Source organism: Elephantulus edwardii, unplaced genomic scaffold (genome assembly GCF_000299155.1).
Source record: "Elephantulus edwardii isolate Elephantulus edwardi_28Jun2011 unplaced genomic scaffold, EleEdw1.0 scaffold00512, whole genome shotgun sequence".
Lineage (NCBI taxonomy): Eukaryota > Metazoa > Chordata > Mammalia > Macroscelidea > Macroscelididae > Elephantulus > Elephantulus edwardii.
Window position 1 is genome coordinate 391,923 of NW_006400262.1, and position 27,600 is coordinate 419,522.

The 27,600-nt window shown below is 38.2% G+C and overlaps 1 protein-coding gene across 1 annotated transcript in view; it reads left to right on the plus strand.

Annotated features, from left to right (window-relative positions):
* The window catches only part of LOC102852103 (histone deacetylase complex subunit SAP130-like), a 138,434-nt gene that overhangs the window by 21,775 nt on the left and 89,059 nt on the right, over window positions 1-27,600 (plus strand). The window contains exons 2-10 of the mRNA XM_006903120.1: window positions 1,039-1,274; window positions 2,164-2,322; window positions 3,461-3,572; window positions 7,832-7,956; window positions 10,478-10,602; window positions 17,177-17,324; window positions 17,614-17,704; window positions 17,898-18,002; window positions 26,274-26,415. Of these exons, the coding sequence (XP_006903182.1) occupies window positions 1,039-1,274; window positions 2,164-2,322; window positions 3,461-3,572; window positions 7,832-7,956; window positions 10,478-10,602; window positions 17,177-17,324; window positions 17,614-17,704; window positions 17,898-18,002; window positions 26,274-26,415 (1,243 nt within the window). The remainder of the gene's footprint in view (window positions 1-1,038; window positions 1,275-2,163; window positions 2,323-3,460; window positions 3,573-7,831; window positions 7,957-10,477; window positions 10,603-17,176; window positions 17,325-17,613; window positions 17,705-17,897; window positions 18,003-26,273; window positions 26,416-27,600) is intronic.

Here is a 27,600-nt window from a genome sequence, read left to right on the forward strand (position 1 = left end):
TTATAATTCTTTGCTTTGTCTTCCCAGGCTGCCCTTTGAAATCTTCTATTCAGCCCCTTAATTTCTTGATTTCTTCCTCAGCCCCTTAATTTCTTGATTTCTTCCCTTTACTTGGGCTTCTCAGCACTCAAGTGCAATAGAGTCTTTTCTGATATCCACTTTGGTCTTCTTCCTCTACCTTTATACCTTTTGCATTGTTCGTGGATGATAGTGTTGATATCCTCCCACAGTTCATTTGGTCTTTGTTCAATAGTGAGAAACTTTTATCTTCTTGATGTTGAGCTTTAATCCATATTAAAGACTACAGTCCTTGATCTTTTGCAGCAAGTGCTTCAGGTCCTCCTCAGTTTCAGCAAGCAAAGTTGTGTCATCTGAATAATAATGTAGGTTGTTGATGAGTCTTCCTCCAATCCTTATGCCACATTCCTTTCCATAGAGCCCACCCTCCTGAACAGTCTGTTCTGCATATAGATTGAAAAGGTATCCCTGTCATACACCTTTCCTGATTTTGAACCATGCACTGTTTCCTTGTTCTGTCTGAGGTCCAAGTATAGGTTTCTCTGTCTTGCTTAGGAACCCTGATGAATAAAGCTGGTGAGCTTCTGGGAAAATAGGCATTACCTGGTGGGGTGAGGCAAAAGGGGTCTCAGATTCCTTCTGTGTGCAAAGCTCTGAGGTTCGAGACACTAATTAGGGATGCAAAAAATAAACCCAGTCTCTGACCATATGCAGAACTATGGAGTTTTCAAGTTTTACAAGTTTTTCACAGTAGCTTTAAATGAAGCTATCGTATATCCTGTATTTATACTTTTTAGCTAATTTTAAATGGTTACCAGGTCTTTTCTAAGGGTCAGAAAGCTTCATGCACATTAAAAGTCCTGTGTTTCCTCACTCTAATACCTGATTCCATAAGATGAATCTCCTTAAAATCTCATAATTAAATTATCAGTTTGACAGCCCTGAATTGTAATTTTAAGTACCATTTTCATATGTGCTACTGTAATAAGTCTGATTGTTTGTATTTATTCTTTTTCCTAGTCAATGATGAATCTAGTCGAGATACTGATGTCACTACCAGGGAGCACCTGGGTTCCAGCAGTTCCCTCCAGTCTCGTGAAGAGAAGCAAGAACCTGTTGTGGTAAGACCCTATCCACAGGTGCAGATGTTGTCCACTCACCATGCTGTTGCATCGGGCACACCTGTCACTGTGACAGCCCCGCCAGCACATCTGACGCCAGCAGTACCTCTGTCATTTTCAGAGGGACTTATGAAGGTAAGAGGCTGAAAATTTCACATTGAATCAGAGCTCAACCCTGGCAGATATGAGACAGTTACCACACCATCTTGGTCTGTATAGTAGAATCAAATTTTTAATTTTCATTAACTAGTTCAGTTAACAGTTGCCCTCTAAACTCAGTAGTACTCTGCTGTGGACAAGTGTTCTGTGCCTGGTGTAGTGGTTCTAGCTATGTCTAATCTTGTGACAATTGGCAGTTTGAGTCACAATAGGTCTTCTCTTTCCCATTATAAAATTAATTTTAAGTCAGTTGGTATAGATATGCTGATCCACCTTTTATCTTAGAGTAGCAATACTCTTCTCCAAGTTTTATATTCAAATCTTGTTGATATGGTGATATGTTTTAGTTGCTGGCAGTTGCTATTAGTTGAGTCAAGTGCTTCTCATAGCGACCCTGTGAACAACAGAGCTGAGCCTTGTCCTGTCTTGTGCATTTTTCATCATCCCAGATATACTCATACCCGTTGTTCCAATCACTGTGTTAATCTATGTTGGGGAGAGGGTCTTCTTCTCTTACACTTACTTCTAACCTCCATCTGCATGGGCCATAATATGTATCATGGCTTTATTAATATTAAATTTATTATTCATAATTAAGCTGTGCTTTATTCCTAGTTTCTTTATTCTCTGTGTCTTTGAGTAAGTTTACTTAGACTTATTGTATGCTTCCTCATAAGAAAAAAGGAGATGTTAGTATTACAATGGAAAAACTCTGATGCAGAGAGATAAAATACGTAAGATTTCTGATGTTTTTCCTTGTCCCTCCAGGTAGGTGTAACTTAAGCACTGTAAAGTGTATGATGGGATGTATTTCTAGTAAAAGTAAAAGGCTAATTATATATTTTATGTGGTTTCTCGTTTGCAGCCACCCCTGAAGCCCACCATACCTAGCCGTCCTATTGCTCCAGCTCCACCTTCCTCCTTGTCACTTCCACCCAAGGCTCCAGGGCAGGTTACCGTGTCCATGGAGAGTAGCATCCCTCAAGCTTCAGCCATTCCTGTGGCAACAATCAGTGGACAACAGGTTTTTTACTCCTAATTTGCTACTTTTCTAACTGAGATGCTAATGCAGTAATATGTTTAGCAATGTACTAAGTAAATATTTATGTGATCATTGATACTAATAAAGGGAAGATTGCATCAATGAAAAGGTACTGACATAAGGATTAAAAGTGATTGAATTTATCTTACAGGCAGTATATATGGCGTACCTGCTCTGTGCTAGGACCTCCTGTCTATGTTAGATGCACATGTAGTTCCATACTGGTTTTGTCCTTGAGGAGCTCAAAGTCCGCTTAGTCCTTGGTCTAAATAGAAAACTTTGATGGGATCAGATGGCTTTCCTGGCAGTAGAAAGTGCTTTGTGATTTGATGTTTGCCTGTTTTAAATTGTTTATTGAAGTGTGCTGTTGCATTGGAACTGGCCCATAGCTGACCCTCCAGCAGATTTTCAGAGGCAGTAAATCAGATAGGAGATTGCCCATTCTCCTGTGAAGCAGATTCAAACTGTGTATCTTCGGGATTGCAATGTGCCTTCTTACACTGAGCCAGCAGAGCTCCCCTTTAAATTGCTTACTAATGGAAAATCCAAACCTCCAAACTCTTACTGTTATATTTTCAAGAATACTTTTTGTTTCAATTCTGCTTATGTGCCATTTAGTTGGAACTGACTCATAGCTGACCCTCCAGGGGATTTCAGAGGTTGTAAATCACATTGAAAAAAATTGCCTATTCTCTCCCTCAGAGGAGCTGGTGAAATTGAACCACATGCCTTTGGGTTGATTACACAATTCCTTATCCTTCAAGGCCACCGTGCTTATCTCAAGAATAGTTAGTATAAAGGAAATGGTAAGAATAGGAAAGAGGCCAGGACACAGAAGGTAAGTGTGAATAATTTATACTGGAAGTGAGCATATCTAAATTTAGTAGTCAGATACGTCATCTGATTCTGGGACCAGGGGAACTTAAGCATTTGTCGGTCCCTCACGCAGAATATGTTTCTATTTACATGGGTCTTTGTGCAGTGTGATTACCCTCAGCCCTTTTATTTTAGGTACTTAAAGAAATAACCCAGCCCACGTTTGAAAGCCACTAGTTCCCAGAGAGTCTCGCTCTCTTATGATCAACCACACGAAATTCGCATTTCATGCTTTTTGTTACAGGGACATCCCAGTAACCTGCATCATATCATGACCACAAATGTACAGATGTCCATCATCCGAAGCAGTGCTCCTGGTCCCCCCCTTCACATAGGAGCTTCTCACTTACCTCGAGGTAAAGCTTGCGAGTACTTTTCATAGTCGAGAACTTGTCTTGTTTTCTTCTTGTGTGCAGTTGGTTAATTGTATTGTTTATGCTCTAGAAATGGCAGATATACATGTGATAGAAAGTATGGTAACACTGAATGTGTGTAATATCAGATTTCAGGACAATAGAAATAAATTTGGCAGCACACTGTGTATGTGCCGTGAGTTGACTATAACTCATAGTGACACTATAATTCTGCCATATCCTGAGACCTTCTCACCATCTCTGACACACTTAAACCATTTCCACAGTCATTGTGTCTATCCATCTCATTCAGAGTCTTCCTCTCATGTGATTACCCTCCTCCTTTCAAAACATGATGTCCCTTTCCAACGACTGGATCCCTCCTAAAACATGCCCAAAGTGGGTGAAATGGAGTTTTGAACAACCTGATTTCACCCTCTCCAAAACAGACCTTTTTAGTCTTTTGGGAGTCTGTGGTGTGTTCTGTACTCTTCTCTAATACTACAACTCAAAGCATCAATTCTTTTTCTGCAATCCTTATTCATTGTCCAGCTCAGATGCATAGCAAACAGTCAAGACTATGGTACATCTTAGTCTCAAGACATCATTGCTCTCTAGCACTGTGGAGAGATCCCTTACAGCACAATTTTATAAATCAACTGGTCTTTTGATGTCCTGACTGCTGGTACTGTTGATTTTGGATCTGAGTAAGATGAACTTGTTAACGACCTCATTTTTTTCTGTATCTATCATGATGATGCCAGTTGGCCTGTTGATGAGAATCTTTGTCATCTTGATGTTGGGATGCAATCTACAGTCCTTCTGCCGCAAACACTTCAAGTCCTCAATTTTGGTGAGCATGGTTGTATCATCTGCATAACACAGGTTGTCGATGAGTCTTCCTCCAATCCTGATGCCACATTGTTCTTCATAAAGTTTAGCAGTATTAGCATAGTATTATACAGCATTAGCTTGATTTAATAAATGCTTATTTTTTGTTGCAGTATAGCATAATGTATACACGTGTTTAGACTCCTCTAGCTTTAGAAGGGAAAGGGGTGTGTGTGGGTGTCTGTGTGTTCAAATACAATACTATGCACTTTTTAAAAAAAAAGTATTTTTATTATTTTTGTGTGTGTGTACCATCAAATCAGATCTGACTGGTATAGAAGGAGATTGTTCCTCCTTCTCCAGCAGAGCATCTGGTGGATTTGAACCGCTCACCTCTGGGATTGCAGTGCAGCTTCTTGACAGTAGGCCACTAGAGCTTTCCGTTATGTACATTTTTAATATGGTCTAAATCTTGTCCATTATAAATGTGGAATTACTCTCTAAAGTTAGGGTAGTCTCAATAATTTCTTCACCTTAATAGCCCAAATGTATTAATAATGAGTACTTTTAAAGTTTAGTGATAATGTTTTTGTTGTGTACTGTAGAGTCGGAACCAACCCATAGCTGACCCTTTGAGAGGTTTTCTGAGGCAGTTAATCTCATGGGAGGAAACTGTCCATCCTTCTCTCATGGAGCAGCTTTTTTTTTTCCAGTACCTGCAGTGTAGCTTCAACTTCCTCTTTCATTACCATTGGTTCCTGCTTCTATGGTACTTCTAAAATTTTTAAGCGTCAGTAAGTTCTTTTTGGTACCATGACTTTGTGTATTCCCTCCATCTTTTGATACTTTAAGTGGATCCCAGCCTAAAACTGACTGTTAATTAATATAAAAGACCAAATAACCTATACCTGACTATTAATTAAAGACCTTCTATCCCACAATTGAACGTTAATCAATTCTGAAAGACTGAACAGCCTACAGCTGACTATTAAAAACCACACCACATCACAACTTTTGACATATCAGAAAGAACTACCTTCTAGATTCCACCAGCTTCAAACAGTGGTTTGATACCTAGAGAAAAATAAATCCACTCAAAGTGCAAGATGAGTAGATTTTAATATAATAGCTAGGGAAAGCTCATTAGTACAAGTCACAGATTCTACACTGTAATTAATATTTGATAAATTGCCACCATTGAGTTTCATTTATAATTGCAATTATTGCACAGACTTGTTTCTCCGTGTACCATGTGTATAGGTGGTGGGTTTTATCAAATACATTTTAACCCAAAGTATCATAGCTGATTAAATACACAAGCACATAAAAGAAAGACATTTGTAGAGATGTGAAAGTTAAATACACTTCTCAGTATAGCTGCTCTCACTGAAAAAAATTGGTATGTGGTGAGTTTGTAAGAGTGCAGGAGTAACACAGTTAAGAATGTGCAGCTACACAAAAAATGCCTGGAGGGCCATGGCCATCTTGGAAGAAAGACCCACCTATTTTCTGAAAAGTCAGCTAGAGAAAAACCCTTTCATAATAAATAGAAGGCTTCATGGAGGTGAGACTCATAGACAGGAAGTGGTAAATGTATGATATAATTGTAGGCAGTTTAATTAATGTTAAAAAGCCAAATGTGTATGAATGGAAAACTAATTTGCTTTTTAGCCTGTCATTCAAATCACAGTAAAAACCAAATCATGCTAGTTCACATCAATTCACATGACATTACTATACACTGTGAGATAAAAGCTACATGATTACAAGTGGTTTGGTTTCATATAATGTGTTTATTGGTATCTTGTTAAATATTTTGAGGTAAATTTGTGGTTTTGGTTGGTTGGGGTTTTTTTTTTTGTAGCAACATGTTTATTGAATCTAAAGGTATTCATTTCCTTTTCATACAGATTTTCATAAGTCCATCTATATTTCATTATTTTTTTGTTGTTTGTTGTTGCTGTATACATTGAATCAGAATCGACCCATACATGACCCTCTGGTGGGTTTTCAGAGACAGTTAATCACACAGGAGGAGATTGTACATCCTTCTGCAGAGCAGCTGGTGGATTCAAACCACGTGCTTTCACAATTGCAGCACAGCTTCTTTCCACCAATTTATGGAAAAATTAGTATATGTTATTGTATGATAAATATGTATACTGAGAAGTAAGTCACTGTAAATTAACTTGAGTATTTTGTTTTTTAACTTTGAGAAGAATGGGAGTCCCAGAACACTGAATTGTGCTCATGTGAAAACTATACTTGTACCAGGAGGCAGCTGTCAGAACAGAGCAAGGAAACACTACATGGTTCAGAATCGGGAAATGAGTGTGTCAGGGATGCATCCTGTCTCCATATCTTTTCAATCTATATGCAGAACAGATGATTCAGTGGGCTGGACTTTGTGAGGAGGAATGTGGCATCAGGATTGGAGGAGGACTTATACCAACCTTCATTATGCAGATGACACAAACTTCCTTGCTGAAATTGAGGAGGATTTGAAGTTTTTGCTGCAGAAGGCCAAAGATTGTAGTCTGCAATATATGTTGAAGCCCAACATAAAGAAAACAAAGATTCTTACCACTAGGTTCACTTGGCAGCTTCATGACAAGGAGATTGAGATTGTTGACAACTTCAGCTAGCTTGGTTCCACAATCAACACTCTGGGAACTGGCATTCAGGAAATCAAAAAAACAAATTGTATTGGGAAAATCTGCTGACAGGGACCTACCCAGAGTGCTTCAGAAGAGTGATGTCAGTGTAGAGACTAAGGTGCACCTGAGCCAAGCCATGGTCTTCACAGTTACTTGCCATGCATCAGAGAGTTGGACAGTGACTAAGGATGGTAAAAGAATAATCAATGCCTTTGAGTTGTGGTGCTGGGGAAGAGTGTAAGACATACCGTGGACTACCAAGTTGCTCCTTGGAGGCAAGAATTATGAAGCTCCTTCTTATATATTTGTGTATGTTGCCAGGAGACACCAGTCCTTGGAGAAAGACATCATGCTTGGAAGGGTGGAAGAACAGCATAGGAGAAGAAGACCATGGTTGAGATGTATTGATACAGTAACTAGTGTAATGGGTGTAGATGTGTCAGGGGCCATGTGACTGCCTTAGGATAGGGCAAGGTTCAGAGGTATTGTATATATAATAGCAACAACAATAATAGTGCAACTTTTCATAATTACCCAGTTCCAAGATAGAAAGTAGAAGTAGGCAGGGTCACATAAACACTTTCACATCCTCTGTAATATTTAAGTATGGAGCGTGGCCTAAAGCTAAAATGTTTGAGAATTACGTAACTAGTTGTGATTTAAAAATTATTATTAAAAAAGCCCATTATTCTTACTATTTTCTTATGCAGTCTTACTCAGCCTATTTATATTGTGAGCTCCTAAACCATATTAAATAATGAAATTTTTTTTCAGGCGCAGCTGCTGCAGCAGTAATGTCCAGTTCTAAAGTAACCACAGTCTTGAGGCCGACTTCTCAGTTGCCAAATGCTGCCACAGCGCAACCAGCAGTGCAACACATCATTCATCAACCAATCCAGGCATGTCTAGTTGGAAGATCATCCTCCAGAAAGTATTAGTGCCTGCTCTCAGTTATTCTGCTAGCTCCTGCATGAATCTTCATTAATTTTCAATCTAGTTCCCAAGACATAGTGAAGGCTGAATAAAGTGAAGTGTTGTATTATACATTCTGAGAACTTAGAGGAAAGTTAGTACAGGAAGGCTTTTGGTTGGACAGAGTGTTGTTGTGAGGATTCAGAGACATGAAAAGAAGGACCCTGTATAGGGAACATAATATGAGGGGGGAAGCAAAGGCTGCATGTTTTAACTTTAAGTATCTTCAGGCTGTGTGTATTATAACTGGCTAGAAATGAGTTGTTTAAGTTAGATAAGGGTTTATAAAGCCCTAAAATACTGTCTATACAATTTTGTGTGTTTGTGTGTGTTTCCAGGCAGACATTATGTTCTAGGAAATTATTTCCTTTTTACTACTGAAGTATTTAGTATATTTGTGGATGATTATGTGATACCTGTAAATTAGAGGCTCTCATATGGAAAACATCAAAGACTACAGCCTTCAATGTAGATTATTCATCAGTATCATAAAACAAAATCTCCACAACTGTACCAGTGCACAACATCATGATAGAGAAAGATTTCATTTTACTTGGTACAATAAAAACCCATGGTAGCAATAGCCAGGTTATCAAAAGACATTTTACATTGGGAAACTTGCTGTTAAGAATCTCTCTAATGCACAAAAGAATAAGGTATCAGTTTAAATACTGCAATGTGCTTAATCTACACTATGCTGCTTTCATTTGTTCATTCAAGCCATGCTTTTTCAGTTGTTCAATATGCATGTTAAAGTTGAATGAGGACAATTAACAAAAAATTGATGCCTTTTAATTGTGTTGGTGAAGAGTACTAAGATAGCATAGATTGATTGCCAAAAGAGGAAGCAAATCTATCTTGGATAAATTACAGTCAGAATGCTAGTGACCCTTTCCCACATATTTTGAGCACATGTGAGGTGCCACAAGAGGTACCTCTTCTCTAAGCATGAAGTATTTTTCCAAGAACTGTCATAGGAAGTGCCATACTTGGCAAAGAAGGTCAGCAAAAGAGAGAAAGACTCACAGTGAATTGAATTGACAGGGTGACTGCTATAATGCCCTTGAGGAGGGGGAGAGAGTGAGAATGATGGAGGATAGGGCTAAGTTTCCATTTGATGTTCAAAGAGTCTCTCGAGTTGTAATTGACTGGAGAACACCTAACAACATTATTATAACGTATAAACTTGATTTTATAGGCAACAGTCAAACACTTGAGACTTTTATTAAGAAGTAATATTTTATTAAAAAAAATAATCTCTGTAAGGTTGGCCTTAATGGTTTCCCATTGTGGACAGTGTTTGGTGGAACTCCGAGTTATAAAACAGATTAGGATGCAGGAGTGGCATACACTTCCTAAACCACATGCCTCTCTCTAGAAACTATGTACTTGTTGAAAGATAGCTATGAAAAGACATTAGGTCTTTTGTTCATAGAATATCTATGAGTTGATCTCCAATCTCAACGCCAGTCAACAACACCAAGCTTGGTTTAGCTGAACTACTTAAAAGATACGCAAATTATGCTTTCAAGAACTAGATGAATAATGTACATGATAACAGCTTCCTATAAGACATAAGCAGTTCTGATTAGGATATTACTTAGTACACATCCAGTCTAAATCTTTTTAAAAGAAAATACCTTACTAGCTAACAAAATTTGTTTAGAGATTGATTAGACACCCAAATGTATGTTGCCTATGGTATAAAAGGGATTCAAGAAACACCAAAACTAAGTCAAGGCGTTGGAAGGTATTTGAATTAACTTCAGTGTGAGATAAGCCATCCACAGTGGGAATAGTAGGTGAACAGTGGGCTGTAGGAGGAAAAATAGAAGTAAATAAAGGGCAGAGTTCTGTGATCTTAACTGTAAGCATGCAGGATCGTGAAGGAAAGAATCAGAACTCAGGTGGTAGGAAGAGTGACATTTGAGAAGCCTGTGGAGCCCAGTGTGGGCCTTGTTTATCAGATGACACTGTTACACATACTTGTGTAATGGTCATAATAATATCTTTCTAATGGCTTTCATAGAGTGCCTGGTTCCCAAGAATCTTTCATTGCATAGAATTCTGTTTTTTGATGCTCAGAAATGGCCTAACTCACATGGCCTGAAAGCCAGCAAACTGGCTTTCCTGTCTGGAAGACATTTGATGCTGTAAAGGTGTAATAAAATCTCTGTTCCTAAAACAGCAACAGGTCTGTGAAAACTATATCTGGAGAAAAAGGTATCACTATGCCTGAATTACAGGACTGAGTTTTTACTTAATTCTCTCTTAGTCTTCAAACCTTGACTTTATGAGAATTCTCAAATGTAAAAATAAGGAGAATTTGCTCTTATTTGGCCAATTTTATATTTATTAGGAAGCCTGAGTTATTACACATTTAATGTTTGACTTTATGCATTTCATTTTGTTCTTTTAAATGAAATGTTTTTTCTTTTCTTTTGGTAGTCCCGTCCACCTGTGACCACTTCTAACACCATCCCTCCTGCTGTTGTAGCAACCGTCTCTGCCACCAGAGCTCAATCTCCAGTCATTAGTACAACAGCAGCACATGCTCCTGACTCGGCACATAGGTACATGAGGTGGGGGAGTGTTTGAGAATGAAACCATGACTCCATCCTACTCTCACCTCCAAACCCTCATTTTTGTTTTTCTTCATTCCTTCATTTTACTTAGTAAATATCTATTGAGGTTTTTGGGTTTTAGGTTTTGTTTAGATTTGGGGTTCCCCCCCCTTAGGTTTTGTTTAATTGGTTTTTTCTTTTTAGTGTAAAAAATACATGTATGGGGATTCAGGGGATGGGAGCAGAAGGGTGAGATTGGGTAGAGATGAAATCACAGGGTTGCACAATTCAGTGAGTGGAGGGAGTGCATAAAGGAAATGAGAAAGATCGGGCAGGGACCAGAAGAGACAGGGTAATGATGGGCATAATCCAATGGTGATTAATTTTTTTTTTTTTAACAAAGAGATTGTCTTTTTTCATTTGTGAGTTTTCCATTTGGGAATAGGGGCACAGAGTCTCTGGCTGTTTCATGTTGAACAGGAGCATTGAGATGAAGGGGAAGGGGAGCAAATTTTAACACTTTACTGGTGGTCTTTATTTGGAGCTGCTTGCCTTCTTGTTCTGTTAGAATATATTGTTATAACGTTTTCTATCTTCTGGACTGCAAGGTGTTTGCATGGAGGAGTCCCATGGGAGTGGTTGGCTAAACTTTGAGTCTCCGTCCATCTTCATTTACTTAGCTAGCAGTTATATTTCTCTTTTGGTTTTTGAAATGGGCTCAGTATTCATGTTCTATAACAAGATGCAGTGTTCAGATTACCTGTAGGAAAGGAGACAAACCTAGAAAGAACTTAGGAGTTTAAAAAAAAAGGGCTTTGGAGGTGTTAACAGGGATACTGGAAGAGGAGATGGAGGAACGTGGCTTAGATAAAGTTCCTCATACACACCAAGTGGCTCTCCCTAGGGCCAGGGCAGGACCATGGCTGGGATAGCATTTCTGGTTCTAGTGTCTCCATCATTGCCCTCTTCCTCTCTGCCAAGTGGTTTAATTTTAACTCGAAGTAATTATTACTGTCCCCTTCCACAATGGAGAAGGGGCTTCCATAGTGGTGAATAGATAGACTTGAGGTTGAAAAAGTGAAAAAGTAAAAAAAGCAGTAGAACGAGGACTCAAACCAAGGTAGTCTGAAGGTTGGCCTGACACAGTGAGCTCCCTGCAACTCTTGAGTTGGCCATTTTTCATCTTCCTGTGCAAGCAAAATCCTGCTGAAGATCATTTTGAAAACCAGATTTTGTTTAGTTTTTATGAGCCATGTGCTAGTCTGGATACTAAAGATAAAGCAGAATATAGATTCTTGCCTAGTAGAGCTACACATAGAGCTACACATTAAACTAATATACTTTTTATTAGAGTGAGACAAGTACTTTGGTGAGAAATTAAGTAGAGATAAGGAATTTTGCAGTGGCAGAGTTGGCTGTAGTGAGAGAAAGGAAGGGAGAGAAAACTTGATTTGTAAAAATCCATTTGAAAAGTTGGACCATGGGGATAAGTGGGAAAAGAGCAGTCTTTTCAGTGGGATAAAACAAAATCCAAACCCCCACTACCATTGAGTAGTTCAGACTCCTAGCAATCTTTTCTTGAGGTTTCCATGGTTTATCTTTATTGGACTAGATTTCCTGTTGTCTCCGGAAGAGTGGCTGAAGAATTAGAACTCCAGACCTTTGCTGTTACCAGCCTGATTCTTTGTAAGCTATTCCACAAGTAGTTGTTGTTCTGTTCCATCGAGACACTTTTGACTCACAGCGACCCTATGTGCAAGAGCCCTAAACCCTAATCTATCCTGTGTCAGCTTCACTATCTCTGACACACCTACTCCCATTACCTCAAATCACTGAGTCGATCCTTTTCATCAAGGGTCTTCCTCTCTTGCACTGTCCCTCCATCCTCCCAAACATGATGTCCCTCTCCAAGGACTGGTCCCTCCTTGCTGCATACCCAAAGAATGAACCTTCAGATCCTTGCCTCCAAGGAGTAGCCTGGTTTAACCCTCTCCAAGACAAAGCTGGGTTTTTCTTAGCAGACCATGATGCATTCAGTATTCTTCTCCAGCACAACAGCTCAAAGACATCATTTCTCTTTCTGTTATCCCTAGTCATTGTCCAGCTCTCTGATGCATAGCATGCAGTAGCAAAGACTATGGCCTGGATCAGGCGCACCTTAGTCTCTAGCCTGATGTCGTTCCTCTTCAGTACAGAGGTCCCTGACAGCTGACTTTCCCAATGCATTTCATCTCTTGATTTCCTAGCTACTAATATCAAGAATATTGATTGTGGAGCCAAACAAACTAAAATTGTTAACTATCTCAATCTCTTCATCATCCATACTGATGCTGCCAGTTGGCCCAGTGGTGAGAATCTTTGTTATCTTGATGTTGAGCTTCAGTCCATATTAAAGGCTTCAATCCTTGGCCTTCTGCAGCAAGTGTTTCAAATCCTCCTCAGTTTCAGCAAGGAGGGTTGTGTCATCTGTATAACTAACACAGGTTGTTGATGAATCTTTCTCTAATCCTGATGCCACATTTTTCCTCATACAGCCCAGCCTCCAATCTGCATACAGACTGAAAAAGTATGGAGACAGACTATATCCCTGACGGACGTCCTTCCCAATTTTGAACCATGTAGTGTCTCCTTGCTCTGTTCTGACGACTGCCTCTTGGTTCAAGAATAGGTTTTCCATAAGCACAATCAAATGTTCTGTCATTCCCATTCTTGTCAGTGTCAGCCAGTTTGTTGTGATCCACACAGTCAAAAGCCTTTGCATAGTAAATGAAACACTAGATAAGACATTCCTCTGATATGTTCTGCTTTCTGCCTTATCCATCTAACGTTAGCCATAATATCCCTAGTACCATGGCCTCTTCTAAACCCAGCCCACATCTAACAGTTTACTGTTGCCCCAGACCTTTTTTGGATAATTTTCAGCAAAAACTTGCTTGCATATGATATTAATGATATTGTTTAATAATTTTCGCACTGTATCAGATCACCTTTCTTTGGAATGTGAATAAATAATCACTCTCTTCCAGTCAGTTGGCCAGGTGGCTGTTCTCCAGATTTCTTGGCACACCTTAGCACATCCAGGGCAGCATCTCTTTATTGAAATATGTCAATTGGTATGCCTACGTTAAGGATCTGAACAGAAGTAGACTTGCCATATATAAAAAGCAGCAAGGAAAGCCATGATTGGATATTGTTATGAGATAAAGACTTTGTTGGGAATCTGATGTCAAATTTCAAAAGTATTTTGAGCAAAGATGTACCATCCTGACATTTTAGTTGGATCATCTTGTACATTGTACAGAGGCTAGACTGTGAAGACGCAAGTTGTAATCAAATAAAAGACTATTGCTCTAGTCTGGGGGAGATGATGTGGGAACTAAAAGACTGATTATGAATATATTTTGAAGAATCAAAAGAATTTCTGAGGCATTCATGGCAATGAGGAAAGTTCCTGCCACGGTATGATGCTGGGTATTTGGTCTGTGCAACTAGGAGGATGGAGTGACTATTAATTATAGATGGACAACAATAGAAGGCCTAAATTTGAGAGGAAAAAAATTCCAGATCTTTTTTATCAGTGCATTTGAAGTTAAAGATGTGAAATCCAGGAGATAAGGGAAAAATTTGTGAGAAGACTTGACTTTTAACTGACTGGCTTATATCAGAATCATAAGTCTCAGGGGAGAGAGCCAGGACTCATTAGGGCAAGAAAGCAAGGCAGTGGGTATTTGTAGTAATGAGAAGAGTATCTTTTTTTGTTTTGTTTTGCTAATAAATTAATTCTACAGTCAGCATTGCAGAGGGTTGAGAGTTTGAAAAGGGAATAGTACAGTTAGGAGATTACAGAGTAAAATAGGGATAAAGTCTGACTGATGACAGATTGTCTTGGGGTTTTGACTTGTACTTAGTCTCTAACTCGAGAAGCTGTAAGTGTTGAACAAGGCTGTAAGATGTGGATCTTTTGGAGAAGGCATAGAGCTGTGGTCTTTCTTCAGTCCTGCTAACAGATGTGTAAATACCAAAGAAGTCTTTAGTACTACCATAAAGTAATTTATTAAACAAAGAAGGTGTAGTAGTCATGGAGAATAGAGCTATAAGAAGCTAAAAACCATCCCTGGAAAGCAAGGCCAAATTGTGAGAAAAAGATGTCAGAGATGTTTTTTAAGTTTATTTTATTGAGCTGTAAAGTAAGAAGTAATCAAACAGACAATTTTTAGAACAAAAGTTCCAGGATATTGAATTTTATATGGAATAACCAAGTGGCTCTCATACTAGGCTCATAAAGTTCAAAAGAGATGTTGGTGCTGGAGTGTTAGGTGTCATCAGTATGTTAGGTTGGCTGTATCTGTATCTCTTCAAGTAAAAGCAGTGAAATCAAAAGAGGCCTAGATCTTAATCCATGAGGCACCTTAACTGCAATTTCAGCTGTCATTTACTAGTTTTGTGGTATTAGGTAAATTTCCTAATTTCAATCCTTGTCCTCTGTTCAATAGAACATTGTGAAGATTATGTAGCATGTAATATAAAGATGCACAAATACTCAGTATAGACTCTTGTTGTTCATTTCAACTTTGAGGTACGAGTAAAATGTATGTATGTATGTATGCATTTATATTCAAGTTATATGAAATTTATTCATGTAAGTGGACATACCTGTAAAAATGACTTTTTACAAAAGTCATATAATCATGAAAGTATCAATTTTTTCCCATGTTGGAGATATTTGGCTAAATTTTTTTGCTGCTTTCTTTTCTCATGTCTTTGCTTATTGTGATAAAACTAGCTAAGAGAATTGCTTTTGCTGTGTCCCAAAGGCTTTGATATTTTGTGTTTTTCATTCTCATTTGTTTAGAGACGTTCTTTTTTCCTTCTTTTGTTACCCATAGTGTTGAGGCAGGTGTTACTTAGTTTCCAGATACTCTTGATCTTACTGATTTATAATTTTAAACCATTGTCATTGGAGAAGATGCTTTGTAGTGTTTGAATGTAGTTACCGGTATCTAGTTTTGCTTTGTGATCTAATACATGGTTAATTCAGTATAATTTCCTATGTACTGCTTACAGCCTTTTGAACTCTTATCATTACTCACCAAAGTAGATGTTTTTGTGGACTCCCTCACCACTCATTGCTGACCACCATTAAATTGGATCTGACTGGTACAGGAGGAGCATCAAGTGCATTCAAACCGCGTACCTCTGGGATTGCAGTGCAGCTTCTTGCCACTAGGCATCAAAGCTCCCCTCTGCGCCCCCCCCGCCCCCCCCGCCACATCACTTTAGAGGACTTTGCCCATCTTTTGCCTTTGAGGTGTGCGGTGTAACTCTGTATCCACTAGGACACCAGGGCTCCCACTTTATTGACTGTGTTAACCCAATTCTTGTGTTAACCCGATTTTTGCAACCCATGACTTTAAATATTTGATGCTTTTGATATTAAACTTAGTGTGCTGTATCAAGTATTGATCCTGTTTTGTTTTCTGAGTGGTTGCCTAGTCACTATTTTGGAATACTCCATTCTTGCAACCCCATGATATTTCAATTTTATTCTACTCATTTTTATAACTGTTGTTGCAATTTCACCAGCTTGCTTTGAATGTCAGCAATGTTATATTGAGATCTCTTGGCCATTCATCAGTTTTAACAAATTTTTACCATTTCTAGCAAAACCAAGATTCATTGCCATTGAGTTGATTCTGACTTAGAGTGACACCAGCGTGGAACTTCCAGGAATGTTCCCAGGACCATAACCTTTTTAGAAGCGGACCGTCACCTCTTAGTGGGTAGATCTAGACTACCACCTTAATTGTTACCAGTTACTGTTTAACAAGTGCGTTACATATGGTTCCTTACATCTGGTTAAGTTGTTTGTTTGTTGTTTAATGCCGTCGAGTCTGGTTAAGAGTTCTGTAAAATCAGGGAGGAGGTCGGTCACAGGTTGAGATCCTATGAGATCCTGTAAATCTTCCTCAGCAATTTTAACTAAAGTTTATTACATCATTACACATCTTATGACTTGGCTACAGAGTGAAGTGTGTAACAAGATTAGTAATTAGTAATTGGGGGAAGGGATTGTATAACAATGAAAGAATTTTTCTTTTACTTTTCAAAATGAAGGTTGCATAGTGGAGTGGACTTGGGAGGGTTTCTATAACAATGAAAGAATTTTTCTTTTACTTTAAAAAGAGAAGCGCGAACTGGGGGTACGTCAGGTAGGAGAAAAGTACAACAGTGAATGAATGGAAATCCAAAGTCTCTGTAAACTTTTATTAAAATTAATTTTTAAAAAAAGGAAAAAAGATTAGTAAAGTTTATTTTATTGAGGAATAAATAGTTAAGGATTAATTCATTCACTTCATGATAAATATTGATACCTTTATTTTAAAGTGAGACTAAAGGCAGTTTTCAGAAAGAACCTCCATGGGACATTTACTCCTTTGAGATGATTAAAGACCAAGTGTGCATAAACTATATGCATAGAAATGTGAGAAAATACAACTTTATGACTGATGACTCAAGATATGAAATAACCTCTGTTGTATTTATGGAAAAGTTATAAATAGTAATATCTTTTCTGCTATTTTAGTCGGCCAACTCTGTCTATCCAGCATCCACCATCAGCAGCAATCAGTATTCAGCGACCTGCCCAGTCAAGGGATGTAACAACAAGAATCACACTACCGTCTCACCCAGCGTTAGGGACACCAAAACAGCAGCTTCATACCATGGCTCAGGTGAGAAAAGAGACATCAAGAACCATCTGTGTACTTTATGGTAAAAAGAACTCTCGAGGGAGCTGTGATGATTTCAGTTCATAGGTAGTTGCACTGCTAACCTAAAGGCAGCAGTGCTAAGGATCCACCAGCAGCTCCAAAGGAGAAAGAGACATGTTATTTCCCACTATACTAATGAATTGACAGTACTGAAGGTGGTACTTGCTTTTAAACTACATTGAGTGGGATATGTTGCTTTTTAAACTATATGTTGTTTTTTAAACTGTGTGTTGTGATGTTTTCTTTACAGAAAACCATTTTCAGTACTGGCACACCAGTAGCTGCCGCAACAGTAGCCCCTATTTTGGCAACCAACACTATTCCTTCAGCTACCACAGCTGGTAAGTTGGTTACCCTGTTTCATCACAAAATGAAAATGGGCATGTACCTGGTTAGTTAATGTTCCCTTTCTGATCTTGTCTTAGAGAAAAAAGAATAGGCTAGGAAAATTATCTCCATTTTCCCCAAGAGCTTTATGAACTATAATGGATACAGAAGCCATAGTTAAAGAATTTTTTTTCCTTTCTGTTTTAGGATCTGTGTCACACACACAAGCTCCTACGAGTACTATTGTTACCATGACAATGCCTTCACATTCATCTCATGCTACTGCCGTGACCACCTCAAACATCCCTGTTGGTAAGTGTCTTTGGCCATGTGGAAGTTTAAAAGATTTTTAGGTCATCCAGCTGTAATTGATGACATTACATCTTTAATTCAGCCAAGGTTATTAAAATATATATATTGAAAAGGCTTGCTTTATCACTAGTATAAGCTTTCCCCATTTCATGAGTGCACGATTCAGGAGAATACCATCCTTACTTTGTTTTGAATCCAGCTACAACAGTGGTCTCAGAATTACAAAAGACCAAAGCAGAAAACTCATTGTCCTTGGAAATCACATTGTGGAAAATTTTTAGTAGCCTTAATGTTTTGCCTCAAGGATTCAATCTTTTTTTTAACTAATTGAGAATTAGAAAAAGTAATTTGAAAAAAGTGAGTGTGAGTTAGTAGTTGTTTGGTTACCAGTCTGAGTGTACAGCTTGTCATCCAGTGGCAGCTGTCTTCCTGCCTTTTGCATGCACAGTGAACCAAATGAAGCTGCTTTCTGTTCAGCACTTCATGTGTATAACCTTTAACTCATCTGGTAGAAAACATATCCTTTGGTACCTGCATGAGTGGTTGTATAGCTGTGATGCTAGCTAACATTGCGCAGAAACAACCCGCACTCTAATAGGAAGTGTTAGCTCAGCATCTCCTATTAGAGCTGTGTACTACTCACATTTGGTGTTAAGTGCCTTGCACCGTGGGTGATGAGTCATTGTAGTTGCAACTTTTGTGCCTATCAGTGGTGTAATCTGCTCTTTGTACAAATGGTTACTATCCCTTTGATGAGATTGCAACTTTGCATTCCAAATCTCCAGACATACTGTAAACAGAAAGGTCTATAGGGATAGTGAGGTATTGCTCAGTTCAGAATTATTTCCTGAATTTAGAGTCCAAATCATAGAGGAAAGAAAGAGAAATTGAAAATACTGGGATCATACTAACTTTTATTTTACTGTGAGGTATGTAGATTCTCTCGGAAACATCAGAGGACTTTAGAAATCATTGTGCAATAATCTGTCAGTTTGTCTTACTGTTATGCTTTTGGTATTTAAAAACCATCAGAGTCACCTGTGGTGGACAGGTTTTAGCAAATCTTCAGGACTAGGATAGCCTAAAAATAAAAAGTAGGGACTGCCTATAACCAGGCAGTTATAGAATAGATGAATAAGACCTTCTAAGAAATAAATTGCTATGCATATCAAAAAACTTCTCTAGAAACAACTATGAGATATCTCACCCCAGTTAGAATAGCAAAATTTAATAGAACAGCAAGCAACAAATGCTGGTGAGGTTGTGGAGAAACTGGAACCCTTATTCACTGTTGATGGAAGTTGTAAAATGATGCAACCACTGTGGAAGGCTGTATGGCGCTAGGACTATACCCCAAAGAGACCATAACTGACATCCAAGCAGATATATGCACACCCATGTTTATTGTGGCTTTGTTCACAATAGCAAGGAGTTGGAAACAACCTAAGTTCCCATCAACAAATGAATGGATAGAGAAGCTGTGATATATTGACACAATGGAATACTACGCTGCATTGAAAAACCAGGAATTCATGTAATATTATTCAAAATGGGTGACCCTGGAGGACATTATGCTGAGTGAAGTATCTCAGTCATAAAAGGACAAATACTGCATGGTGTCACTATTGTAAAACAGAACTGACATCGGGGCTAGGGGGGAGACTGAGAACAATGGGTTCAATAATATATATTGTATTGAAAAAGATATTAAAAAACCCTATGTATAATACAGCACACTTAAGTTATCTTTTGGACTAACAGACATGGCAATTGAAACCGAGATCTTAGAAATGGAAACACAGAGAAGGAGGAACAGCTGAAGCAGACACTAGAGATTTGAACGTGGAATGTGAGAAGTATGAATGTAGGAAAATTGGACATTGTTAAGAAAGAAATGGAATGCATAAATATTGACATACTAGGTATTGGCGAAATGAGATCGCTTGGAATGGGACATTTTGAATCAGATGATTTACTATGCTGGGGATGAAAAGGTGAGAAAAAATGGGATTGGTTTCATAATTAAATCATTTCTAGATCTATCCTGAAATACAATGTGGCGAGCGACAGGATAATATCCATACACATAACAAGGAAGTCCAGTGAATACCACTATCATTCAAATATATGCACCAACAACCAGAGCCAAAGAAGAGGAAATAGAAGATTTTTACCAACTTTTGCAGTCAGAAATTGATCAAACGTGCAATCAAGTTGCATTAATAATAATGGGCGACTGGAATGCAAAAGTTGGGGACAGGGGAAAAGACTCAGTAGCTGGAAATCATGGGCTTGGTGAGAGAAATGAGGCTGGAGATAGAATAATAGAGTTCTGCACATTCAATGATTTGTTCATTGCAAATTGCCTTTTATAAGAAACATAAACGCAGGCTATACACATGGATTTCACCTGATGGTATGCATAGGAATCAAATAGATTACATTTGTGGAAAGAGTTGCTGGAGAAGCTCAATATCAGCAGTGAAAACCAGGCCGGGTGCTGATTGTGGGACAGACCACCAACTACTGATATGCAAATTCAAGCTGAAGTTGAGGAAAATAAAGGCAAGTTCGCGGGAACCAAGATTTGACCTTAAGTCTATCCCACTTGAATTTCAACACCATCTCAGGAACAGGTTTGAGGACTTGAGCACCAGTGAGTGTAGACCAAATGAGCTCTGGGAGGATATAAAAAAAATCGTTCATGAAGAATGCAAAAGATCGTTACAAAGGCTCAAGAAGAAGTAAAGACCAAGATGGATGTCAGATGAGACCCTGAGTATTGCATTAGAGTGCCGAAAAACCAAAGCTAAAGGAAGAAATCAAGGGAGCTCTGGTAGCCTAGTGGCAAAATGGCTGCGCTGCAATCCCAGCAGTACATGGTTCAAATCCACCAGATGCTCTGCTAGAGGGAGTGGGCAATCTCCTCCTATACCAGTCAGATCTGATTTGATGGTACACGTAAAAATAATACAATAAAAAAGAAAAAAAGAAATCAAAGAACTGAATAGAAAATTTCAAAAGGCAGCTCGGGATGACAAAGTAAGATACTATAATGAAATGTGCAAAGAACTGGAGCAGAAATCAAAAGGGCTGGACTTGCTCACCGTTTCTTAAGCTGAAGGAGTTGAAAAATAAATTCAAGCCACGGGTGGCAACACTTAAAGATAGTTTGGGTAGAATGTTGAATGATCCAGGAATTATCAAAAGAAGATGAAAGGAGTACACAGAGTCCCTGTATTCAGAAGGAATTGGCTGACACAGAGGAATTTCATCAAATAACATATGAGCAAAAACCTGTGGTGATGAAGGAGGAAGTTGAAGTTGCTATGAAGGAATTGGCAAAAAGCAAGGCTCCAGGAGTTGACAGCATACCAATTGATTTATTTCAACAAAGAGACACTACCCTGGATGTGCTCACTAGGTTGTGCCAGGAAATCTGGAGGATAGCTAGCTGGCCAACTGACTGGAAGAGATCGATATTTGTTCCCATTCCAAAGAAAGGTGACCCAACAGAGTGTGAAAATTATTGAACAATATCATTGATATCACATGCAAGCAAGATTCTCTGAAAATGATCCAAAAACGTTTGGAACAATATGTCAACAGAGAACTGCCAGATGTGCAGGCTGGATTTAAAAGAGGTCGTGGTACTAGGGATATTATAGCTAATGTAAGATGGATCTTGGCAGAAAGCAGAGAATACCAGAAGAATGTCTATCTATGGGGGAGCTCTGGTGGCCTGGTGGCGGGGAGCTGCAACTGCAATCCCAGAGGCGCACGGTTCAAATCCACCACATGCTCTCCTGGGGAAGGAGGGACAATCTCCTGAACCAGTCAGATCTGATTTGATGGTGCATTCACACAAAAATAATAACATATAAAAAAAAATTAAAAAAAAAAGAATATCTATCTGTGCCTCATTGACTATGCAAAGGCTTTTGACTGTTGATCACAACAAGCTATGGCTGACACCGAGAAGAATGGGAATCTTAGAACATTTGATCGTGCTAATGCGAAACTTGTACTTGGTCCAAGAGGCAGTCGTCAGAGCAGGGAGACACTGGATGATTCAAAATCAGGAGAGGGGTTGGCCAGGGATGTTTTTTGTCTCCATACCTTTTCAATCTGTATGCAGAACAGATCATCTGAGACGCTGGGCTGTATGAGGAGGAATGTGGCATCAGGATTGGTGGAAGAATCGTCAACAGCCTGCGTTATGCAGATGACACAACCCTGCTTGCTGAAACTGATGAGGACCTGAAGCTCTTGCTGCAGAAGGTCAAGGACTGCAGTCTTCAATGTGGATTGAAGCTCAATATGAAGAAAACAAAAGATTCTGACCACTGGGGCAATTGGCAGCATCAGTATGGATGGTGAAGAGATTGAGATACTTAACAGTTTTAGTTTGCTTGGCTCCACAGTAACTTGGTAATAGCAACCAGAAAATCAAACGAATTTTACGGGGAAAGTCAGCTGTGAGGGACCTCTCAAGAGTATTGAAGTGCAACAACATCAGGCTGGAGACTAAGGTGTGCCTGATTAAGGCTATAGTCTTTGCAGTTACGTGCTATGCATCGGAGAGTTGGGCAGTGAAAAGGGATGATAGAAAGAGAACTGATGCCTTTGAGTTGTAATATTGGAGAAGAGTGTTGAATATACTGTGTACTGCTAGGAGAACAAACAGGTTTGTCTTGGAAAGGGTGAAGCCAGAATGCTCCCTAGAGTCAAGGATTCTGAGGCTTCGTCTGACTTACTTTGGGCATGTTGCAAGAAGGTCCTGGTCCTTGGAGAGGGACATCATGTTTGTGAGAGTGGAGGGACGGCACAGGAGAGGAAGACCTTTGATGAGATGGATTGATTCTGTGAGGGGAGTGGTGGGAATGAATGTGTTTGAGACAGCGAGGTTGGCACAGGATAGAACGGCGTTTAGGGCTCTTGTACATAGGGTCACTATGAGTCGCAAACAACTTGATGGCACATAACAACAACAACAGCAATTGAAAGGTGTGGTGTATTTACACAATGGAGTACTACACTGCATTGAAAAAGAAGGAACTCATGCAATATTATTCAAAATTGGTGACCCTGGAGGATATTATTCTGAATGAAGTATCTCAGTCACAAAAGGACAAATGCTACATGGTGCTTCTGTTGTAAAACAGGACTGACATCAGGATTGTGGGGAGACTGAGAAAGATGGGTTCATTAATGTATATTGCATTGAAACAGATGAGGGAGAAAACTGTATAAAAGTGATATGTGATTAGGTATTTTTGTCATGATAAGAGTCCAGAGCTAAGGCTGCATAGTGGAATGGACCTTGGGGGAGAGATTGTAAAACAATGGAAGACTTTTTCTTCTACTTTTCCAAGAGGTACTAGGGAGGAGGGTTGGGAGTGGGAAAGAGTGCAACAGTGAAGGAATGGAAATCCAAAATATCTGTAAATTTTCATTGAAACTAATAATTAAAAAAGAGGAAGGAAAAAAAATACTTCTCTAACAAGGTAAAAAGGAAAGCCAGAGACTGGGAAAAAATATTAATGGCATGTCTGATAAGGGACTTAATATCTAGAAATGATGCAACCCCTATGGAAGGCAGTATGGTGCTTTCTCAAAAAGTTGAAATTAGAAATACCATTTGACCCCGCAGTTGCAATACTGGGAATATACCCCAAAGAAACCATAACCGCCACCCAAGCAGATACATGTTAACCTATGTTTACCGTGGCTTTGCTCACAATAGCAAAGAGTTGGAAACAACGTAAGTGCCCATCAACAAACAGATGTATATAGAAGCTATGGTATATTCACACAATGGTATACGATGCAGCACTGAAAATCAAGGAACTAAAAATATTATCCAAAATGAGTGACCCAAGATGACATTATTCTGAGTGAAATATCTCGTCACAAAAGGACAAATAATTGCATGTCAGTGTTCGAAAACAGAACTGACATTGGGATTGGGGGGAAATTCAAGAAAACGGGATAAATAATGTACAGTACATTGAGACAGATGAGGGAAACTGTTAAAAAGGAATATGTGATTAGATATTTTCATGACAAGAATCCAGAATAAGAGCTGCATAGCAAAGTAGACTGCGGCAGGAATTTGTGCAACAATGAAATAATATTTTTTGAAAGAGAAAAGTGTACTGGTGGGAGGAAAATGTTAAACCGTTTATGAATGGAAAGCCAAGTTCTGTTTAAACTATAGTTAAAATCTCAGTTACAATTAAAGTTTGTAAAAAAGCAGGGCTGACCATCTACTTCTGAAATAATAGGTCCTAAAAAATCTATGATTAGCAGTGGAACATTATTCAATGAGCATCTCAGGTTAGTAGAACAAGAAAACAAGTGTAGCCTGCCTTTATGAAGTGGATGAAGTAAAGCCTTTATGCAGTGAAAATCTTCATTTGCTGATGTGGCAAGATTGAAAATGAGCAGAAAGAGTTGTTAGACAACATTATACCATTGATATTTGAAATCTAGAATGTATGCAGAATGAATCTAGAAAAATTGGAAATTATCAGAAATGAAATGGAATACACAAAGATTGACATCCCAAGCATTAGTGAGCTAAGATGAATTGATATTAACCAGTTTTGAATGTGACAGTTTTTACATCTGTGCTGAGAATGGCATAACAAGAGGAATGATGTCATATTCATCGTCCCAAAAGAACATTTTCACGTCTTCTCTGAGGTACAGTGCTGTTGTACTAGAATAATATCCATACCCATACAAGGAAGACCTGTAAATGAAACTATATTCCAATATACAAGCCAAAGATGAAGAAATTGAGGATTTCTGCTGACATCTGCAACTTAAAGTAGATCAAGTATGCAGTGTAGATGAGTTAATAGTAACTCTAGATTGGAATGCAGAAGTTGGAAACAGGAGGAGGAGGAGGACTGGTAGATATAAAATATGACCTTTTTGACAGAAATGAGGCTGGAGGATGATAGACCATGTACAAGAAACAATTTATTAATTTTAAGCACATTTTTCAAAGCAAAAGAAAAACCTACATATACCTCACCTGCAAGAATATATCAGCATGGAGTTGACTACAACTCTAGAAAGAGATAGTAGAAAAATACTCTATGAATAGTGAAAATAAGACTAGACCATAAGTTTTTTCTTCTGCAGGTTCTAATGGGGAGAAATTTTTTTTTTTAATATGAGAAGACTTTATTTCCTTTATTTTTTTTTTTTAGTCTTTATTTAATTTTTAATTTTTTTTTTCAATGAACATCTACAGAGATTTTGGAATTCCATTCATTCATTGTTGCACTTTTCTCCCCGCCCACCCCACCAGTACTCACTGTTCGCTCCTCTCCTTGAAAAGCAAACCTTCCTTCATTTGTACACAATCTCCCCTGCACACCCCCCACCCCCACCCCAAATACAATCCACTCCGCAACCCTCATTCCGTACTCTTATGATAAACATAATGCCCTAAAGGGGAGAAATTTTTTTAAGTACCAGAGCAGGGCAGTAGTACATGAGAGACATCAGATTATCCCACCAGATTTTAAAAACCATCACAATATCTTTGAGGCATTGAATAAAGAAAGACTAGATGAGTTGTGGAATAATAGCAAAGAGATCATCTGTGAAGAAAGACAAATGCCATTTGAAAGGCTGGAAAGAAAGAGAAGACCAAAATGGATGCTACAGGAAACTCTGAAGTTGCTTTTGAACTTAGAAAAGTTAAGTCAAAAGATCGAAACGTTGAAATAAAAGAACTGAAGGTTTCAAAGGGAAGCTTGAGAAGCAAAGTAAGGTATTATACCAAAATGTGCAAAGAACTGGAGTTAGAAAACGAAAAGGAAGAACAACATTTCAACAGTTCTTCAGTCTGACAGAAATGAGCAAATTTAAGTCTTTAGTTTAATACTGTATAGTCAGTAAGTTACCAGACACAGTGGAAGGAATACAGAGTCTCTGTACCAAAAAGAAACCTTTTCTGTGCTTCAGTTTTGTTTTAAAAATATATAATTTTCATTTTAAAAATCGTCAAATAAAGGAAAAATGTGGCACTTGCTGATGTTTTTGTTGATGTATCATTTTTTAACTTTGATTTTAAATGTCATTGGATTATTGCATTGAAATAACTTAATTGAACTTTTTTATCTTTTATTTCTATCATTTATTATTATTGCTTGTGTTTTTTAAGATGGTCTCTATCCAGGAATGCTTTGACATGCCAGTACATGAATGATGGTTGATTCAATTTTGTTTTGTTTTGGTTTTTTTTTATAGCTAAAGTGGTACCACAACAGATTACACATACTTCTCCTCGAATCCAGCCTGATTACCCTACAGAGAGGAGTAGCCTTATTCCCATTTCAGGACATCGAGCGTCTCCAAATCCCGTGGCCATGGAAACACGAAATGACAGTAGGTAGGTAGCAAAGTACCAGGAGGCACTGCTTTGTTGTGTCATAATATTTACTCATATCTTTATATATTCTCTGAGAATAAAATATTTCTTATGTGGAAAGTAATTTCAAAAATTTGAGTTCCGTCAAGTCAGAACATTACTCATAAGTGATCCTTCAACAGGTTTTCAGGAGGCTGTAGCTGCCAGGGGAAGACACTGTCGTCTCTCACACTCAAAGCTGCTGGTGATTTGAAACACCAGGCTTGGCATTTTGGTTAGCAAGGAGAGCTTCTTATGAAAAGTGAAGAGGGCTCAAGTGATGCTGTACTTATTTAGCTATTCTCTTTTTATTCTGTGTGTTATATCTGGTATTTTTTAGATTATTTAAGGGTTTGCAGCATCATAGTCCTGTACGCCTAAGTATGTCTGAATGTATCTCATAAGAATAAACTCATCATTTCTGTAGCTCTTTTTCAGATTTTACTTGGCTTTCATACATTGATATTTTCAACAATTATATATGGAAAAGTATGGAAAATTATATATGGAAAAATATGGATAAAATGTGGAATATTTTTTAATTAGAAGTTTTGGGTAGTGTCTTTATGGCACCATTTAGATAACACATTTGTGTTTGGATTACCATTTTATTATTTTAATATGTTAGAGTGTTAGTATTTTTCTTTCATGTATTGTTTTTAATATATTATTGTGTTACTATTTTTAGTAGAAAACTCTTATTATTTGTCCCATTATTCATTATGTTTAATGTTGATTAGCTAGCTGAGGTGATGTTTGCCAGTTTTTTCTTTTCAGATAATTTTTTGTCCTATATGTTTAAGTAATCTATATGGAGATATGTTGAAATTATGAATATATTGTGCTCCAATAAACTTCTGTTACTTTTACTATCATTGATTATTCTTGGCTGGAAAGTGTTACAAAGAAATGTGCAAAGAACTGGAGTCAGAAAATCAAAAGGGCCATACTCGCTTAGCATTTTCTTTTTTTAAAATTTTTATTATTTTTTTTGTGTGTGTATACCGTCAAATCGGATCTGTCTGGTACAGGAGGAGATTGTCCCTCCTTCTCCAACAGAGCATTTGATGGATTGGAACTGCATACCTCTGGGATTGCAGTGCAGCTTCTTGGCCACTAAGCCACCAGAGCTCCCTTTGCTTAGCATTTCTTTTTTTTTTTTTTCAT